Raw genomic sequence first — 21,383 nt, forward strand, 5'->3', positions numbered from 1 at the left:
ATAACACATCCTCATATTATTGAAGGTATTTTGGACAAATATGTTATTTCAGACGTGTATCAATTTGGTAGCCCTTCACACAATCGGTACACATGAAGTTGCTCTCACCCTCAAAAATGTTGGTGACACCTGATCCAGACTATAACATGTAATCTCTCGCTCTCTAAATGTAGGTAATGATTCTGGGCCTTAAACAGACCAAAATGAGCAGGTGGCACATCTGCTACGGATATGAAATTAAAGTTTGGTCTCACGATTTGCATATACAGTACACTAATGACTCATGGGAACACATTGTTGAGCCCCACCCTCAAGTTTCTTTCAGTCAGACAATATTTAAAGTAGTACTGGAATCACAGATTTTTTATTTCATAGAACCATTTATAGGAAACTAAGTAAGATATAGATGAGAAGTTCAACAAGTCCAGCCATTTGGGGAAAAAAAAACTTTTTAAATTATTTAAAATTGCAAACTGCAACATATGAATTATATTATTTAGCCAGAGGAGCAGAAAAAGGTCATACCCGCGGCGAATAAATCACACAATCTGTGTTAAATCTAAATCCAACACAATATGTTCAACCTAAATCTTACAGGGAAGCTGCACCCTAAAAAGAAAATGTACATTCCTTGGTTGTCGGACAGCTCATTCTCACTTTGTGAACATCAATTCTCATGTAAAGTTGACAAAAAAAATAAAATAATAATTCTCCCCAGTACATCACCCAATCCCCAAACAAAAGGTGACTGCCTTTAAATCATATCTGAGAACTGTAAAGGGACAACGGTGAATAATCAACCCCCCCCAAACTAATCGCATCTCTGCGACCTTTCTTAACATTTGTGTTCACAACTTTTCACCTGACCTGTTTTGTAACATCAGATTCAAGAGGTGAAGTCTTAGCAGGGTTTCAATTCAAGAAGGCATTCATTAAATAAAATTTATTATTATTATTATTATTATTATTCTATTGGGATTTCTGAGCTCAGTTGAAACTGAACTGGAATTAATGAGTTCGGTTATTGCTTTGATGAATAGTATTTCCTCACCAGATGAAATTTCACGTTGTTTAGATGCATGCTGGGGGGGGAAAAAACAGACGTGACTTCAATTGACTTTTGGATTTTAAAAAAGTCCCTGCACTGTTCATCCTGGAACGTTTTGGAGTGGATTGGCTGAAGAAGCAGCCACATGGCAAATACAGTGACACGAGTCTGTTGTAACGCAGGAGACGAGTGATTAGCACCGTGTTCACTAAGGGCAAGCCACAAGGGAAAGGGTGCAGAGTTCGGCTGTGCACTTCGAGTGCTGCGTGCTGTAAATCAACTGCGGATCCTTCAAAGAGTCACTTTTTGGTCTTTAGTCCCCTCTGTCAAAATCTGGCTGTGTGCAGCTTATGCAAATATAGTCTTCCATCTCTGCACGCTCAGCAGACAGTCCCACGCAGACTTGGTGGAACCACTGATTGCAGCTGCCATCACATTGGACCCAGTTTACCTGGAAAGTGAAAAAAACAAAACATTTTTATAGTAAAAATTAGCCAACAAGTTGAGGGCTGTCCGTTTTGTGTGCTGCATAATAATAGTCACAACACCTCATCTCCTTCCGGCTCCCTGCACCACGGCGCGGCGCACAACGAGTAGTCCTCATCCGAATCGGACGCAGACGCAGAAGGTTCCGACGCTCTGTGCGTTGGGGAGCAACTCCTCCTCCTTTTTTCACTCCGGTCATGTCTCCTCTTAGACTTCTTTTTGCAACACCTCTTGGCCTTCCCAGAGTGCCGAGAATCAGAGCTTTCCTTGCGTCGCTTGGTCCTTTTACTCTGAATGCTCAGTGCCTCTTTATTGTGACTCGAGCCTCCACTCTGTGTTGACACAAACCCGAGATAAACGTGATTTTGTATTCCTGTGGTTGCCATTAGTCTACTTAAGTAGATGCAGAATAAACAGAGAATATCCCCAATTAAGCTAATACCCTTTTGTGGTGTCTTGTTCTCTGCAGCTCGTCATCTTCCGCACTTTTTCTACAGTTTGATTTTTGAGTGGGCATAGGAGCCAGTTTGTACAGAAGGTATGTGTACAGCTGCTCGGTCTCTGGAAGTGTGACTTGCAGAAGGAACCCCTCCACCATCAGCTCCTCCAGCTCCGGGCCAGGTCCTGCGAAGGGCATTCAAAAATTGATCCAGAATTAAAAAATACATAAATACAAATCATTAAAGAAAAAGAAAGAAAACTAACCCTGGACAGGAACACACTGGTGTTCCGTGTAAAAAACACCATTCTTTGGCGATATTCTTGAGCTGTACTTTGCCTGAAACATAAAAATGGAAAATATAACAAACAATAAATAACACCACATGCCTGACTGCAAATCTGACCACCTTTGACACTTCCTCTAGCAGCCCATCCGTACAGGCCTGCTGAACTCTGTGCTGCCATTGCACCGTCCGCTCAATGAGGAAGCGCAATGCGTCTCCCTCGGGCAGTCGGACCCGGATCCTCTGCAGTGACGCCAGCAGGGGCAAGACCTTGTCCAGGGGTGGCTTCCTTGAGCGCTGGCAAAAGGGGCAGAGCCAGACTTGGCCGTATTTGAGGTCCGCGCTTGTGACAACGCACCCGCTGTGGAAAAGCTCCCGACAGAGCTCGCATTGCACCATGGCCCCTGAGGGCACCTTATGGCAAACACAAACACTAAGTGCACCACAGTTCTCAGCAGAAAGAAGCTTGGATTCGTTTGAAGCCCTCAGAGCCAACAAGGTCTCCATCTCCTTGTCGCGGACATCATCAAGGGTGGCCATCTGTGACGAGAGAAGATTTTTAATATTCACAGAGATCACGTTATAGAGCTTCCTCACAAGCAAGCATAATTAAAATGTCAGTCAAATTAATATTAAGCGCAGTAGTTATTGCTTTACATACAATGTACGAACCAAATATGTACATATTCTCCTGGCTCAGGCTAATTATGGTCCCAAAACAATGATCGTGTCCTTGAATATTTCCTCCAACAAGATCAAGTTAATTATAGTCCCGTATTTTCCGGACTATAAGTCGAACTGAGAACGTGCCTGGTATGTTCAAGTAACATATTGAGAGTTATTCAGATAGCATGTTATTTATGCTATAGTTAATAAGTTCACCAAACCATTAATGTCACTCCAAATTTTTATCCTGGACTTAAATTATCCTCAAGAGGATAGTTCGAGTGCGTTTTTTTCCCCTCTCCCTACGCAGTGTTTTCCTTTCTGAACTCTGACTGTAAATTTCCCCTTTGCGGGACTAATAAAGGATATCTTAATCTTAAACCATGAAATCCAATGAAATCGTTATCCTCTGTGTCACTTTAAAACAACTCCACCAACTCCGGAGGTAGAAGATGCAGCGCTTCCTCTTCTACGTCGGTTACGTCAGACTCATCGTGGTTTTATCAACACAGGTCTAGAGCGGCCTCTTGTGGTTAAATGTGAAAATAACGTGAAATAATACAATAATGTGTTATTTCGCCCATAAATCGCTCCAGAGTATAAATCGCACCCTAGTCCGGAAAATACGGTACTTAATGAAGGTAAGATGACAGGAGAACAAAACCGGTTTTCCTATGTGGAGAAGAATGACACTTACAGCAGAGGCTGAGTTTTTGCTTTCCAAAAGCGCTTTCTCCACATCGTAAAGCGAATCCAGCTTCACAGGGGATCTCTTATTGACATGTGTTCCCTCTTTTGTTTTTTTATGTCTTGATCCATGAAGCCCAGCTCCTATGTCACATCTCGGGCACAGTACCTGCAAATGGAATATTCACGTATTTTGTTATTTTATGTTAATGGTTCTGTAAAGCGCTTTGTTGCAGCTGCAGCTGTTGTGAAAGCGCTATACAAATAAAGATGCATTGTAAAAAAAAAGGAAAAAAAACTGTCATGCATTAATGAGGTTAATAAAGCACAGTTTCGTCAACTCTTTGGCCAGTTATACCATCGATTTGTTTTGGTAAATACAAAAAAACATCAAAATATCATGTCGTATGTTCAAATTTGAAAAAATATTTTGTGTGGTGCAGAAGTGAAAGAATGACTGTAAATCCAAGGAACATAACAATGCTCGACAAACCTCCAAAAGAGAAAAGGGTGAATTTTTGAGCAGGAATGTTTTTGTTGCGCTTTCCTTCCAGGCTTGGACGTCACTGACCAGAGCTTGCAATCGACTGAGAGGGTCGAGTCTCACTGGGATACCCTCTGCTCTGAGAACCAGCTCAGAGAGGTTTTCTAGCACGGGTATACGTCCCCCGAGCTGCGAGGGCGCAAAGGCAACATTTAGATGGCCAACCAGGGTGCTCTCAGTGAAAATGTTCAACAAGAGTCCCACTTTACCTGGAGGGCTTCAGCTTCATGAAGCCATTTCTTGGCCTTGGCCACAGCATCCTTCAGTTGCAGGCAGTTTGGCAGATAAGCGGGAATAGTTTCCATTTCTTTTGAAGCAGCATCAAGTGTTTCTATACTGTGATACGGACTGCGAGAAGATGAACAAAAACGATCAATTAATATATTAAATAACAACAAGTGTTTTGAACTTTTACCTGACACTTTTTTTTTCTCAACTGCTTCATCTCTCTGTGCCAGCATAAAACAGCATTGGCAATTTAACAACAGGATTATTTATTACGTTTCTTTTGTTTGCTTTGCTGAATAGAAACACACAATAAAACGTGTAACGTTAGCCAGTGGTTGTGCAAAAATGATGGGAATGTACATGTAGCTTCTTAATGTCTTGGTAAGAGATCAGCTGGGAGAGAAAATTAATAATACTATGAGGTCCAAAAGGGGAGAACTGTGTGTGTGTTTTTTTTTAAAGCAATAACTACTTGGACACACATGAAACCTAAAGGGATCTTTTGTTATCCATGAAAGTAATCAAAAAGACATTCAAACAAAATAGTGCAAGAAAAAAATGCCTGTTAAGTTGATACAATGCCTTCACTTTTATGTGTGAAATATTTGATGAGTAGAGTAGTATGAGAATATAACCCATGAGACAGGGATTCAATGGCTGCGAACCTGATATTTTTGGGCTTGCAAACATGAGCGTGCCTTTGTCCCCACCTGGCTTTCATGAGGCCGAGCATTCGCTCCTCCAATTGCTCAGACACCGTCAGGAGTTCTTGCAGACGAGCCATGGCTCTTTCCACAGAGCTGTGAGGGGCTAAACCCACCCCTTGGTCGATCAGCCTCCTCATGGTGTCCAGGCAGAGGTCGTCCGGCCTGCTGTTGGCTTGCTTCACGCTCTCCAGCCAACGGGCCTGCTCGAGCCTCTCCCTGAGCAGAGGCAGCTGGGGCAGCTCGACATCAAGGCCCAGGCTGAGATCAAGCAGTTCCTGAAGCTCGACCGAGTTGGGAGAATCGTCAGAGAGGACCCTTTCGCTGCGCTGTTGGAATTCGTCAACCCTTGTCAGCAGGTCCTGAAAAGGTACAAGCAAATGTACTTAGGTTCTCAGATTAAAATATGCAGTCAAGCTCTACAACTAATTGTTGAACACCTTCAGTAAAGGTCCTTGTCTGATGTTACATGGCAGGCTGTCCAACTGTTGGACAAAGGACCGCAGCTCCTCCACGGTCAACTCATTCTGGCTTTGAGACTTCCCTCCGCAAGCACGATACCTGTAACATTATGAAAAGGACACAAGTTTCGGAGGGAGAGCTTCAAATATATACAATATTTCATAAATGCAGTGTAAAACATACTACCGTTCGTTAGTGTGTTTAGAGGTAGCACAAATGCTACTCTATATGATTACCAAACTCCGGCGAGTATAAAAGCTGCAGCCTTAATGGACCTCCACAGTACTTGAGAGCATGCAGCCAACCCCATCTGAGGCATTTTGCGCAAGTAATTTTTCTCGTCTATGGTCGTGTTTTAGGGCAATGAAGTGCATGCAGCTATGATGTCGGAAGTAATGATTAGTCTACTCGGTCATGTAACCAATATTTGTGGACGTGTCCATTCACATAGGTAGACAAAATGGGTACCTCGTCTGCCTCTTCCCATTGAGAAGTTGTTGGGCTACCACAGCGACTTTATTAGCTTCGACAGCAACAGCGCGCAGCTGGTCCAAGAGGGTGGTTTGTGGGAAGCCTTTTGTCTCGGCCTGCTCCACCAGGTTGTGAAGCTCTTCCAGACCTAACCAGGACAAAGACCATTCATTTAGCGCATCCAAAGATTGCACAAACATTTCAGAAATTTGTCCCGAGTTTTGATCAGAATAAGATGACTGTTGTTGAATGAATTTCTCCATTGCGAGACTAATAAAGGTTTTCTTAATCTTAATCTTAATTTCACCTCTTTTGCGGTTTTCTTTCTTCTCCAGAATACCCTGCACAGCACACAGCCACTCCTTATAGGACTCTGCACGCAGCTTCACCGCTGCCATCATGGGGTATAATTCATCCAGTGTAAATTTGTAACTAAGGAAAAAGTAAGGCAGGAGATTAAAAGGCAGGCTTCTAAAGTACCATTTCCATCAATATCCTTGGAGCAAGCGTAACAATTTGGTCATTTTACAGACACTGCAACTTGAAATAACATTGACCCCAAAAAAAAGACAAATATTACAAATTTGCATTTTACGTTTAAAAAAAAAAGTTATATTTTATTCCTCAATTATAGGTCAACTTTACAATACCTGCAGAGGCAACCATGTAAATGCAGTTTTGATTTTGGAGTTGTTTGGAAGAAAACGAATAATTTTTTGCAGGTTTGTTTTCTGACCTTTATATACAGAGGGAGCAGGTTGCTAAATGAAGGCAGAAAAGAAAAGAAAAAATCTGATCCAGTTGCTGTGGAGACTTAACACTCACTCGAGTATTAGGTTGTCAAGTGGACAGGAGCACAGGTCCTGGACGTGGTACAGGCAGACCACCTTGCCAGGTCTGCAGGCGCAAGTGATGCCAGACAAATAGCAGGTGGTCCAACACTTGCAGCATTGACGCTCCTCATCAGGGAGCAGCTCATAATCTACTTGCCGTGTTTGCACCACACCCTGGGGATATAGATTCAGTCATTAGAGCTGAAAAGGAAAAAAAACCAGCTGTGGGGTGAAAAAAAAGTGTGACAAACAATATGTGTTAAATACACAGTGTTTCCTGAAGATGGAAGTTCTGGTTTCATTCTACTCATCAACATGCTTTGGTGTGACTGGATGCATTGTGCCCAATTAGCTGTAGTGCTGCACGAAGCAATTAAAAATTTGAGATGAAAATCTAGAGCTCGTCACCATTTTGTTAATCTTCTCTCGAAGTTCCTCTTCTTCTTGGACCATGGCATCCATCTCCTTCTGCACGGCGGAAGCCAGTTCCACATCCAATGTATCTGCCTTGAAGGCCATGTTGCAGACCATCTCGTCGTGGGAGAAGACGCAATAGCGGTTCAACTGGCGATAGTGTTTCACACAGCCTCTGCCAACAGGCATCTAACAAGAAATTGGCATTCATTAAAGTAAGACATTGTTGTAGCCAACTTGTTTTCATTGTATGATACATTTTTACATGTCAATGTGTTGTTGTAGAAGCACTGCAGGCTCCTCTGGACATCATGTCAGAACAAAGGTTTGAAAGGTCTGAATTAAAGTGCAGTATTTGAACTCCTGGTGAGTGCCTTACCCAATCCATGGTGCAGAAGTTGACCGCTTCTGCAAAGTTGAAACCTTGGTTAAACCCACTGTGGTACGCCCTGGGGAAGGTGATGACAAACTCTCCTGCACATTGGTTTGTGCGATAGATCTAGTGAGAAAGCCAGAAAGATGGTGAAAAACATTGAAAATAAACACTTCTTAGAAATGTATTTAGATGCTCATTGGGTGTGCTTGCACAATTTAATAGTAACCAATACACTTGACACAGTCAAGAGAGATTACAATTTAAACATATCTATTATCGCCATTGTACTTTGCAGTGGCATGAATCATATCCAAACACGACCCAAATATGAGTATCTCAGTAATAACAACTTGCATTTTTCTCAAGTGACTACTCAGTTCAGATTTGTCCGAGACCCGTCACACTTATTCCTGGGTTCATGTGAGGATTAAAAATTGTGTCGCCGCACTGAGCTAGTTACCGGGACGCCGTTGTTCATCAGCGTGTTGGGATTCATGATGGTAACGAGTTGATGAAGGAGGTCTGCCTGAGACTCAAATAGTTCAGGAGCTAATTTTTTCATGACACCCTCCAAGTGCTCTGCAGCATAAGATGGTGCCCCATACCAGGTCTTTGGCTCACCCCTGCACAGCCAAAAAAAAAAAAACATGTTTAGCAATACAGAGTAAATTGTGTGTTAATTTGAGAAGCCATGCCTCATTTAAAAATAATAATTTTTTTTTTTAATGCAACACATAATTGAAACAAGGCTAAATCACTCATGGAAAAAAAACCCCAAATCTCTTCAACTTCACAAGACACAGTGGACTATGAAAGCGTACCAGTGAAGGTAGTTGATGGAGTAGCTCCAGTGGTCCTCAATATGCCAGCAAAAGGAGGAGAAGCACATGCCCACATACAGCCAGGGTAACTTCATTCCGCAGATGTCGGCTGTTATGTGAGTCAGCACTGAGGCATCCAGCACAGGCATGTTGTTAAGATTCCAGCCACTTGTTAGGTAATGCTGTAAAACAGAGGAAGTCTCAAAACTATGGCCTAGCCCACCTGACATCAGTTGGTTTGAAAGATGATGCAGTGGTAGTGGTCATTTTCTAGCTACCAGTGAGATACATATTATTTCATATATATCTTGTGAGCGTGAGCGTGGATGGTTGTTCGTCTCTGTGTGCCCTGTGATTGGCTGGCAACCGATTCAGGCTGTACCCCGCCTACTGCCCAGAGACAGCTGGGATAGGCTCCAGCACCCCCCGCGACCCTAGTGAGGATCAAGCGGCTCGGAAGATGAATGAATGAATGAAAAAGACTTGCAGCACTCCATTCTACAACTAACATGTAACATTGCTACAGTTAATAACTGGTCAAATTATGAATGTTCCAAAGGAAGTGTATTAGACTCCACTACGGTGGGGAAATATTATACAAATGCTGCTCTCGTAGTGTATCTATTGCAGTCCAGATGATAGCCATAGTAACTACAGCTCGTACCTCGTCCTCAGGAGACACTTCAAAATGGCCGTTCTTCACAGGGAAACCACTCCCAAACTCCTTGGAGGCAATGTCTGCTCCATATTCTACAGTCACATCCTCTTCAATGGTGCTGACTAAACGCCAAAACTCCTTCTCCACCAACTCAGTCGGAACCATCTACAACATGTCAAAGATCAAGTCATTGAGATTCTCTGGTTATGACAATTGGAGAGTTTCTAGAGGTTGGCAAATTGTCAGACAAGACTTAGCAACGGTTCCAGGTCATAGGAGGCTTTGATCAATGCCATTGTAAATTAATTTCTTAGTATTATATTATCAGTTTTGTCCACATGGGCCTCCCCCAGCTTCAGTTCCAACTGTCCCTGTAATTTGTGTGTAATTCTGTACACAGACAAGGAAACGAGACAGCCCCACTCACGTGAACTGGCATGTTGAAATAATCTGACTTAAAGGAATCAGCCATGTCTCCAAAGGTTTGCAAGGTGTAGCTCCTGCTGGCCTGCTCGAAGCCAAAAGCGACCTGAGGTTTGCCGCATTCCTGCAAATTAAAGACAAAAACACATTTCAAACTGGATTGCATTTGCTTCCAATCACAAGCTGTTTATTATATCAGGACCGGGCCCCCAAAGGTAGTGAAGCTGCGCCTCACCTGCGCTAGGCACTTGGGGCATCTCCAGTCTCCTTTGGGAACTTCATGTAGCGGGGGGATGAGACAGAAAATGTGATAGCTGTCATCACAGCCATCACACAATAGCAGGCGGTCCTCCTCGTTTCCATTGTGACACACTAGGCACATGTATTGCTCCACCTGAATAGGCAGAAAAAACATTTGCTTTCAAACACTTAAAAAAAAGAACTATGGTGGTCATTGTGCGTACACTACAAGATACTTACTTTACTCGATGTACCATTTTTATTGTTATTTAAAACATATTCCTCACAACTTTCTGTAATCGAATATTCCCCAGTCTCCTCTTTCACCGACATGCTCTCTGAAACAAATGGATGAATTAGCAATGGGGGGGGGGGGGGGGGGGGCTTTGAAGCTTCACTATATACTCATATCGACGACTTAAAATCGCTTCCTCTTACCAGGCTCTGACTTGGCAACATACGTTCCCATTCTCCTCCTGAGATTTGGACGATTTTTGCGCACCTCCCCGGCTTCGCTTTTAAAGTAGCCTCTCTGCAGAATTGAGCAATATAAGTAAAAAGAAACGTGACACAAAGAGTAACAGGAAAGGCTAAACCGATATAGAAAGAGTCGGGCAGACCACACTCACTTCAGCTCTCATCCGTTTTGCACGGCGAGCGATGCTGCATATCTCCTGAGGCTGCACAGACTGACGCTGGGGCAGGTCATGTGGGGTGTACACCTTATCCTTAGTGTCATTGGTCAAAGTGGCTCTCTGCAAAGGCAGAAGTTGGCGCGCAGGAGGCAGTGAATGCAAAGGGTGAGCATGGTGCAGAAAAATGCACATTTAGTTTTCAATTTGTTACTGGCGATCCACTAAAGCAGGCATGTCCAAAGTCCGGCCCGGGGGCCAAATCCGGCCCGCGGTCGAATTTCATCCGGCCCTCGGCCCCTGTCATAAAATCAGTGCCGTCTGGCCCGCAGGTTGGGCGCAATGGAACACGTGTTGCATTGACTGAGGTCTCGTAGACTGGTGAGTTATGTTTCATAGAGTACTGCTTAGCTCTAGTGACTGAATGAGTAATAGCAATTAGACACTAGAGGGCATCACTCACGAGTTAACAAGACATCACTGCCTGTTTATATTGACTGATATGTCATATTTCAAATGATCCTTGCAGTTGTGGATATGTGTATTGCTTGTTCATTTCCCTGTTGTTCGAGTCAAAGGTTTTGTGACTATTGAAAAGTCATGGTGATACATTTTATGTTTCAAATCAATCAATTTGCACTCAGGAGACTTCTGTTTAAGAAAAAGTCAAGTGAATAAGCAGTTGCATGTGATATACCTGTTTCAAATGAACCAAAAGAAATTCTTAAGATTGTTGAAATTAAAATAAAAATGGAAATGTGAAACAGACTGGCTTACTAAAATTTGTTGAACAATATTGTTCAATGTAAAGAATGTCAGCCAAAGTCGGCCCCCCGACATTTTACCACATAAAATCTGGCCCCCTTGGCAAAAGGTTTGGACACCCCTGCACTAAAGTATAAACACATACTGTGTTACATTGCATTTTATAACACTACAAGCACTAATCCTAAAGCACGCCGTATGATAGAGTCATCTGCTGACAGTGATACCGTGCCATTTGGGACATCGGCCATGAGAACGAAGCTGATAAGGCCGAACCCTAAATAAGAAATCAGTCTCCCCAAAAGTGAACATGGCCACAACAAAGAACAACACTTTGTGGTGGGACATACAGGCTGATTGTCTCCGGTCTGGAAGAGGTTATAGGGGTAGAGGATTCGCTCATAGTGCGCCCGCAGATGAGAGCCCACCGCCCTGCCTGGAGCAAAGCCCATCTTGACGGAGATTTTAGTCCAGCGCCGCTCTCTGCAGACGGCATCGAAACCTCCCTCGTCATTCACCAGCTAAACAACAAAGTATCAAAAGTAGTTTTTTAGGGGATTTGTACACATTGATAAGTGTGTGTGTGTGTGTGGGGGGGGTTTATGGGAGGGTGGTTGTACAATTTGCAGATACCTTGTTGAGCTGGTAGAGATCTAAACTCTTTCTTTCCAAGTGAGGAATTTTCAGAGTGCATCCTTGAAGCTCCCAAAACTTTGCTATTTGATCCAGAAAGTTCAGTTTCACTCTCGTCTGAGCCTAATAACGTCAAAGAACTCAGATTGGTAAAATGCACTAACTTCGCCATAAACATACACAGTTCCATAAACATACCTCTAACTCATTGAGCCTTTGAATTCGTGGTGTGAATTTCAATCTTTCAACATCACAGGCAAATGGTGGCTGCCATTCCTAGGATGAAAAAAATAAATGTCTAAGTTACATGGAAATATGACACACAGGGAACACGCAACTTTTTTGCATGCTCGATTTGAATATTTTCTGAACACTAGAACAACGAGGCTGTGTGAATAATCAACCTATTGTTTTCTTGCTTGAGTAATTAAGTGGACCAGTTTTATCAGTGTAGATAATTCGCCATCACACGTGCTGATCCCGTCCGCAAAACAAGCAAAAGCTAACATTCCTATTCACTGATGAGGTTAGCTAAATACCATTTACTACTGACAGCACTGTGGTTATTCTCTCTGCGTCACCAACATATCTTAGACTCGACCACAAAACTTCCTGCAAAATGTCACAAATCCTGCTGTTGGTAATGTGTCGAGACAGCGCAGCAGAGAAAATAAGAGCAGTGTATGTCAGTACTGCATGTCCCCATGCTAATTTTGCCCAAGTACTTATTTGTGTAAAGAAATGGTTCATCTAATCAAGTTTAATCTGGTGTGTGTCTACATGTCCCTGTTGCAGCTGAACTAATTAAAGTCACAAGGTGGATGCGAGATTTGTGTTTGTCTTTGTTTTGTGACAGCCTACAGTATTTCCTGTTACTTTTTCAACATGAAAGGTGCTATAAAAAAATAGTTTGATGGATTGACTGAAGATCCCAAAAGAACATTTGACCCAGCCCATGATGTAATTCTGAACGCATATAAAATAAAGGATTACACAGGCAACAATGTCCCCAAAAATGTACCCGTGTGCATGATAATAATTAGGAGTGTAAAAAAAAAAAATTCTGATTTGATTGATATCTTGATTTGTGACCCACTGTCCCACATAACATTTATATAGGCAGAAATTTGTTTAGCCCCAATTAAGCCCAGACTACATTTTGAAATAATAGGGCTGGGCATTAATTCAAATTCAATACGAATCGCGTTAGACACATGATTGATATTAATAGAAAATGCCTTTGATAAAATATTCGACAGGATAAAAAAATCTGGAGAGAAAAATTGGCATTGTATGAGTTGAGGGCAGCGTGCAGCCGGCCCCAAACATGAAGAAGCAGCAATTAAACCAACAAAGAAGCAGCCACCTAACCAGCAAGCAGCATACTCTATTACTCACGCAAAAGCAGACAGTGGTGTAACATTGTTCATATAAATAACCAGTCAACTCAGTAGAACTCTTACATGCTAACTCGGCTGCATACCTCCTCTGAATGGATATGTGGTGGACAAGTAAAAGAGTAAATATATGATTAAAAAAAATATGCAGTTTGGTACCTCTATGCTTTCATATGGTTGTTTCTAGTCTGGACTGGAAGCACAAACTGGGAGTTGGAACGGGCGTGTCACTGCTCTACCATTACAAAGGTGACACACGTAGCTATCTATGAAGTGGTCTATTTTCTTTTCAAGGTAGCACCACATTTTTCTTTTGCAGACCATTAAAGGACCAGGTGGAGTGGGGTGGATCTTGAGTCAGGGGTGCGAACGTACATTACAGATTGGGACTTAGCTGCGCCCCTACAAAGAAAAAAAAACCCCAAACTATCTGTGCGGCGCCAAACAGTCTGCTAACCCACAGTTGGGATGCACTGTCTGAAGAGTATCATGATTTGGTTTCAATACTTTATCTTTACATGATCAAAACTAAACAGATTTGTTTGATTAATGCATCATATTATTTCATATATTGAGTATGGCTTTCTGAGGAATTCATAAAAACGCAAATGGCCGTAGAGTTAAACAGTTCTTCACTTTTTTTTTCTTCAGGTTTCACCTGTAATTATTCGTTTATAAAAGCCTTCACAATTTTGATCAGAAACGGACAAATTGTTGACTACAAATATTGAGATACAGTGTTAGAAAGTGCTTGGCAAAGGGGCAACTATACCGGTTACTACATTCATGCGACAGCCAAAACACAAAATTGACTCTGAATTTGTGCCTTTACAAAGATGCATGATTTGTGGTGTTTTGGAATGGTTTTCGAATAAATTAATCCGTCCATGAAGCGAAAGAGAGGTAAAAAAAAGGAGCCCCCTTTATACAGTACAGTAAACATATACTGCAAATTAGAACCACAATAATGAACAATGCTATATACATAAATAAATATTACTCAAGACACTGAAAAGTAGAGTCTAACGGTAGCGCTTGATGTTGCGTCCAGGAAGTGTATATGTGCCCTAAGTCTAGAGCAGGCATTTTTAAACACTAACCTGAACTGTGTAGTTAACAGAAACGACTTAACAACAGCAAACACATCTTTGTTGTAGAACATTTTGAAAACAATATAATACGGGCTGCTTGCATCGAGGCCTCAAGAGTCAGTCGTTAGCAGTCTATTGTGCATAGACAAACTGAGAACGTCGAACGGCACTGTAAATGACCTAATAAAAGGACATTTGATCATCCTTTGATGGCACCAATCTGAATCAAACACTATCTTTCCCCAAGTGATTAAGTGAATAATACATGTTGTATATTCGTTGACTAATCAACACTAAAACAGCCATTTCCTGATGTCAGCTCATAAAGATCACCCCATTCGATCGTGAAACACTTGCTTTTCAGTCCTCTAAATAAAATAAATTACGTAACACCCTGGACGTTATGTTTTCGATAAAAGCAAGTGCGTGGATGTTTGTCAATTTATTTCAGTCCAATTTGGGCCTTTCGTGCATTAGTGGACTAATGAGGCGTGGACACACCCTTGACAAAGCTCATGCCAAACACAATCCATGACGAATAAAGTTAGCTAAATAACCTGAAAGATGAGTCCGTGCCGTGTTCAAAGACTCAGCGTTTGGCCAATATCCAAGTTAAGCAAGGGGGGCTGAAGCTATCATCCAGTTGGAAAAAATCAGCAAAGCTATAAGACAAAAAACAAAAGCGATAACTACTTCTAACTGTAAATGTTGACAAATTACAATATGTTCACCGTTTATTTTAATAGTAAAGGGGGTGGGGGTGAACAGTGCGGCCATTGTGATAAAGCGTTCTTTCTCTCCATAAACAGTTGGTCTCCTAGCACGTAGCGATGCCAGGACCATCGCTGTGCACCGGACATGCGATTCTTCGAAACTAAAGCAAGACATTCAAACCCATCGAATTGAAACGAGCAAACAAACACGTTTTGAAGCCAGTAGGTGCCAATATACTGGAAATGTATGACGCCAGTCCAGTTAGATCACTTTGCCTTAATGTAAACAATATAAATGATTACTGCATATATAAAACGCTTAACCCTTCTAATTCTGTTTTTCATATAACGTTGTGACCGAATGTTCGACAGTGTGGGGCGTCGAAATTACATTTACACTTGGGTGTTTTCGAGTTGAAAGGCTCGTCGAGCGGTTACGTTAGAAGGTTAGCAAAAAGAAAACACAGCTAGCTGACAATTCAACTCTCGAACCCCCCACTCCGCCATGTTGAAAGCTGTCTTAAAAAAACATAACTTTGACTGGGACTTGACGCTCTCTCCCTTGGCCAAGCGCCCTTGAAAATTAACCAAATATTAAGGGAAGCTCACCGGTGGCGGTCGGACTTTACAGATGCCAGTTTTCTCTGCAATAGGTCGTATTTTGTTGATGTAGGCAAAAGGATCAGCAAATTCCTCCCAACTAGGCTCAAAAACAGGACACTCCGGGGGAGGAATGAACTCATTCAGATGAGACTGAGTCATTCTTGCATCTTCGTTGTGATGCTCGCTCAGTGATGCCCAACGGGTTCCTCACACTCAATTTGTTCGCTTTGTAATCAAGATTTCAGTCCGTATCCATTCTCCACTCATTCAACTCAAAGGGGAATTATCTGGTTGAAAGCCATAGGCTGACAGAGCTATGAGCTTCCGCTCCAAAAAGTAGATACCCAGAAATGACTCGTTATGAGCGTTATCGCAGACGTAAAACGACCTAATCATACACATACGTTACTTTTAAGTATTATTAGTATCATTTAAACTGTGTCAATATACACTTTAAATATTTTAATCGAATAACACAAAAACGTCAAGTAACTCGGCTGGCTCGGATTGCATACTTTAAACGTGATGTCAGGTTATTTCAAAACTGGACGAAATTAACTTTGGCGAAGTTAACCCTTGCTTATTCCTTTGTGCCCAATATATTTCTATTTAAGGATGATTGATTCCGTGCTTTCCTTTTGGCGATTACTCCCCTGTTGTAAGGGTTTGGTTTAGACACCATGAAACATGGAGCCTTCGTTGGTTTACGAGCAAGTGCGATGGGTTGGCTGGACAGTGTCAAACTCCGCCCGGCTGGGTCGAAATAATGACATAGTACTCAAATCGAACACTCCTACCATATCAATCCGCTTCAACCGGATCTTTGTTTTTAAATGGTCGAGAGGAGCCCACCGATTGGTAGGCACAATCCATAGTATAGCGGTTCTTTTAATATTTAAATATGAATGATATTTATGCCCAACACACACACGCATACACACACACACGCACAAACAGTGTGTGTGTGTTTAGCATGGACAGTTTATTGTTATTAATAACAAATCGAGCCAAACGGGCGTAAACTGACCATTTGATTGACAGCATCACAGCAACCAAACGACAACAATGACCTCAAATTCAGATCAACTGTAACGGCTACGACGATGTAATGACGACCCCAAGTGGTATGCAGATTACTTTACAACTTTAACAACAAATAAATGGTTCTTTACATATTTGAAATTTGCTATCGTACAGTAGCCTACAGAAACATTTATAATAGCTCAATATGGAAAAAACAAAAGCAAAATTTTAATTTACCACGGTGCTGGTAATATACTTGCTTACTGTAGTTTCTAATAATTTCTCCAAGCCAAAATATGCCAATTAACACACCAATGAGCCACAGCAACGCATAAGCGCTGTAATAAATGGTCTGCCTGCTCAAATGTAACAATATATAATGTTGACACTGTCAGAGGTATACATTTAACAAGATTAATCTTGTGGTTGTAGTTTGCAGCAACATAGAACCTGTCTGTGCTGTGTCCGGTAAATTAGTCTCGAATTGGATCTCTTCATATTGTGTAAGTGGCCATAATGTTGTACCTAATTAATGTATAATACACAAGTAATCTTGACCTTCAGGTTACGCACAAGACATAATTTTAAAGGTGTGAAAGTTGAATATTTTTATTAGAGCACAACAATGGTAGAATGGTCTGTGTGAGAAAAAGAAACAGTCGAGACATGTTTATCAATCCAATGTGTGTTTTTCAGGCTCAGCTCTGACAGTAAAGCCATCCAGCACATACACTGTATTTATTTTACAATTTATTCTGTTTCATTACGATTTAAAACTAGGCATGATTCACTCGGTCTATTGCAACATAGTAACCTATCTTATCATCCAAACAGTGCCAGCCGATGGGTCCAATCTCACAGTCAGCGCAGATGAGATACTTGATTCTTCCGACATCATTAGTGAAGCCCACATTCTCAAAATCGAACATATCACCAACTAACCAGTGGGCGGTCAGTGTGTCCCTGTCCACTGAGTCCTCCGAAGCGCTGAGGTTGCTCTTTTTACGCATGGATGGTAGGATAAGCTGAAATGAGAAAACAACACAGCCCCAATCAAAAATGTGCTCATCTTTGAAACCGTGGAGCATGATTTGCATGGATTTATGGAATGGAAAGAAATGACTCCACAAAGTGACTTCAGAATGACAGAGACAATTTTTTCTTACGCGTCAAGGTGAAAGAGTTGCCATATTTTGAGTTTAGTTCATTGTCACTACACAGTGCTCACATCTGGATGCTCACAAGTCAAAGCAAAAACAAATTTAAAAAATCGCCCGAATGTCAGCTTAGTATCTTGGAAAAACCTATGGTCGGGTCACTCGAGGGGAGGTTCGGGGATAATTGAGTTTTTCCACAACAGTACCTCACTGCAGTCACCTTCACTTGCCTCTTGTTCATGGATCTCTGCCTTCAATTTTGTCTTTCCTAAGTCCCACTGACTTGGCCACTGAAGACCATTCCATCTCTTTTCCTTCAAAAAGCCTTGCGTTGTGCCACAGTAACAATAAAAGAGTTTAGAAAAGTGTGTCAACCAACTGTCAGGGTCAAGAACAGGCCACCCTAGATTAGACTTTGCCAGAAAACATCAAAAAAGCTTTCCGCGTTCCGGAATCACATACTGAGCACAGATAAAACCAAGGTCAAGTAGTATCAGAATGATGGGATGAGAAAAAACATGGAGAAAAAAGAGGAGGAAAAGAACAGCTTATGATCTAATGCAAGCCGCATCATGCTTTTAACATGGAGGAGGCATGGGCATGGCTGAAATGACTGTTGAGAGATAGAACAGACTGTAAAAGCAACTCAATGCCGAGTCTGAGAAAACAGGCATAGTGGATATATTAAAACAAGGACACCAAAAAGCAGTGTGAAACTTTTCCCAACATTAATGTGACGTACAAACTGCACAACTCAACTGAAAAAGAAGAATTTTTGCGAGAGGGAAAAACAATAGTAAACAGCGGAGAAAATGTGGTTGCACAAGTGTGCACACCCTCTTATAACTACTAGGCGCATTACTTTGTTCAGAATTAACAAATCACATTCAATCTTACATGAGGAGGGAGTCAACACACAACTGTCACAATCTGAAGTGTCTCTGATTAACACAAAAACATTTTAAATGTTCGAGTAGACTTTTCCTGGCATCTTTTTTTCCTTAAAGCCTGACGGTTTTGTGCAAACATTGAAACTGTTCACCCCCTCCCTCCACTTTGTCAAAGGTCCAAGGTCTAATTGAAGAAAAAAAGCCTGCCAAAAACTCAACCTTAGTTTCGTTGAACCATATCATGTTTTCTCAAATGCATTTGGAAGATTTCAAGTGTGTTATTGCAAAGTTATGAAGGGGTTGGAAGAAAGACCCAAGTCCCATATTCCTGGTACAGAAGCCCCCCCCGCCTCACGTTCCATCCATAGTATAATTTAGCAAAATATTTATTTCCTATGTGTTCTTTATGCATTGATATATTGTAATATGATATAAGCTCTTTAGTGGCTTCTGTAAAGTGATTCTTTTAGTGGCTCATATGACTTTAAGGTAATTCATTCATTCATTCATTCAGGTAAGTTTTTAATTGCCTTACAGTGATGTGACACATGTTGAACTTGTGACTTTCCCAATTTTAGGGCCATGTATCAGGCAGTCAAATGTTAGGTGTGTTGAGCCATTGTGTTCTTTCACCCTGACCATTATTTCACTAAAGTTTTGCCAAGCCCTTTCCACCTCAGTCACAAAGTGCCCTCAAGAGTTGTCCAGTGCGATCCGGACAGAAAGCCTTGCGGCGCTGCATGATGCTTTGACTACAAAGTGTGATAGGGTGTTATCTGAGGATGATAAAAGCATGAGAGTATGAGAACCTATTGTCATTACGCTCCAGAGCTCCCAACCGAAATTAAGCTGATGAATATTAAACAGTTGTAACTTTCATCTTGCCCAACGGAAGTCAGTCACGTGATTTATTTAAGACAACTTTTACACCATATGTCCTTCATGACAAGCCCACCCATTTGGTATCCATCCTCAGGATGGGCCATGGCCACAAGAGCAACTGATAAATATTAAATTTACATATACAGTATATTGCATCCTACGGATACAAAGACAACGTATTTCTGAATATTTTTATTAAAACAGTTCCACAACGCCAATCCTTAGGAAGAAATGCATCAGAACACAGTGTTGGCAGTCTTTTTTTTGTCAAGTTGCAGTCTTATTCTCATTGCTTTTCTGCAACAATTACCAGTATCTACATAAACTGCAAAGACAAATTTTCTTCATGGACGGTAACAAGATGAACTACTCCCTGTACCGCTATTATCATAAACAGTCATTATTACATAGGCAGAACAATAAATGTAATTGTGGCACTAAACACTGCATGGTTTTCCAAACGGAGTTCCTGTAATTTTGGCCTGGGACAGTGTACAATAATTTTCAAAAATGATCTTTACACAAGCAGGAAGTCAGCCGATTTGGAGTCAACGGCTAACCTAAAATGCATGCTTGGGGGATGTAGGAGGAAGACTGCGGAACCCGAAAACAAAATTATACAAGCATGGAGGAATGTTGAACCTCCAGACAGGGAGGCCACAGACGAAATTTTAACCACTACCCTCATAACAATGAGGCAAACGTTCTAATCAATAGGGCACCGTGCTGTTTACTGTCACCCACTATGCAAAATTTAATTTTAATGTCCCTCTTGTCCGTTTCCTAAAAGTTGGTGCAAATAAAACTGAACGATTGATCGCACTGCTTCTGACGTGGGCTAATGCAACTATTGTGCTTTGATTATTCTATTCTAACCAACTGACCTCTTTCTCCGCGAACACAGCCATTCCCGGGGACAGCACCTTGGATCCGCATCGTTGACATAGAACAGACTTACTGTTCTTCCCGTCCTCAGAGACCAGGTCGGACCTGTCGACGGTGTCTGTAGTCTGTGTATTGTGGTCCATCTCGAGGTCTAAAACTGACTCAATCGACAAGACAGTTCAGAACTGGGCGCGTAGTTCACTTGCAGATTATTCACAAACCGCATTAAATCTATATGTCTTTTTATGCGTCCTGCTGCACTGTTCAGTATCCATTAAATAGTGACTGGTTTAAGGCAAATGTTGCAAAAGTGAGGCGTGGTTGACGAGTTAAAGATGACTGAGATGAATTACCAGCGTTCAGTACGAGCCGGATGTGTTCATTTTAATGATTACAACCCCTAAAAACATGAGAACACAAACATCCTTATACAAGATACCAGTTGATATTTCAATTGAATACTGTACATCGTTGTTCTAAAAACAATCGTGGTGTCACTTTAAAGTCGTTCCCTCGCATTAATTTACAAAGTCTAGGCTGACAATACGATTAAGTAATAAGACAAAAGCGAAAACTCTTCAAGCTATTCTTCAAGAAATATATTTTTAAAAAACGTACCTAAACAGATTGGGAAAATAATGATCGAGTATAACGTAAAAATGAGAGCCTACCTAGAGCAAGGAAATCATTCTGGTTTGTCTTGGACTCTACCGTCCACACTCTAAACGAGCTCGTTCAGAAAAAAAAATCCTATTCGTTAAAAGAGTTCCGCACTACATATGCGGTTAGAGCGTTTCACACGAGTTATCGACTACATCTGGCAAAACTAAAATAATCGCAGTAACACAGGAAACACACACATTATATATATATATATTATATATATAAAATGTGTGTATGTATATAGACATATTTTTAGACGTGAG

At 41.5% G+C, this 21,383-nt stretch overlaps 2 protein-coding genes across 3 annotated transcripts; both read right to left on the minus strand.

The window, feature by feature from the left end:
* Positions 1-1,169: 1,169 nt before the first annotated feature.
* Positions 1,170-15,924, minus strand: kdm5ba (lysine (K)-specific demethylase 5Ba). The gene is made up of 27 exons (XM_052076579.1): positions 15,627-15,924; positions 12,015-12,092; positions 11,817-11,939; positions 11,534-11,704; positions 10,416-10,541; positions 10,225-10,318; positions 10,027-10,124; positions 9,782-9,940; positions 9,551-9,670; positions 9,130-9,288; positions 8,466-8,647; positions 8,105-8,267; positions 7,648-7,767; positions 7,263-7,457; positions 6,847-7,028; positions 6,329-6,453; positions 6,019-6,169; positions 5,529-5,649; positions 5,095-5,450; positions 4,366-4,504; positions 4,106-4,285; positions 3,623-3,781; positions 2,383-2,799; positions 2,240-2,312; positions 1,977-2,158; positions 1,597-1,866; positions 1,170-1,499 (listed from the first exon to the last, which is right to left on the minus strand). The coding sequence occupies exons 1-27, from the start codon at positions 15,777-15,779 to the stop codon at positions 1,362-1,364; spliced, it is 4,434 nt and encodes a 1,477-aa protein (XP_051932539.1). The 5' UTR covers positions 15,780-15,924; the 3' UTR covers positions 1,170-1,361.
* Positions 15,925-17,236: 1,312 nt separating this feature from the next.
* On the minus strand, positions 17,237-21,292 carry rabif (RAB interacting factor). Of its 2 annotated transcripts, none has more exons than XM_052076618.1 (3): positions 21,129-21,292; positions 20,457-20,618; positions 17,237-17,668 (listed from the first exon to the last, which is right to left on the minus strand). In XM_052076618.1, the coding sequence occupies exons 2-3, from the start codon at positions 20,598-20,600 to the stop codon at positions 17,420-17,422; spliced, it is 393 nt and encodes a 130-aa protein (XP_051932578.1). In that variant the 5' UTR covers positions 20,601-20,618; positions 21,129-21,292; the 3' UTR covers positions 17,237-17,419. The 2 variants fall into 2 exon arrangements, with proteins under 2 accessions (XP_051932578.1, XP_051932579.1); XM_052076619.1 differs by having other exon boundaries at positions 20,457-20,614; positions 21,129-21,264.
* Between the last annotated feature and the right edge of the window lie 91 nt (positions 21,293-21,383).

The sequence above is a fragment of the Hippocampus zosterae genome, chromosome 9 (genome assembly GCF_025434085.1).
Source record: "Hippocampus zosterae strain Florida chromosome 9, ASM2543408v3, whole genome shotgun sequence".
NCBI lineage: Eukaryota > Metazoa > Chordata > Actinopteri > Syngnathiformes > Syngnathidae > Hippocampus > Hippocampus zosterae.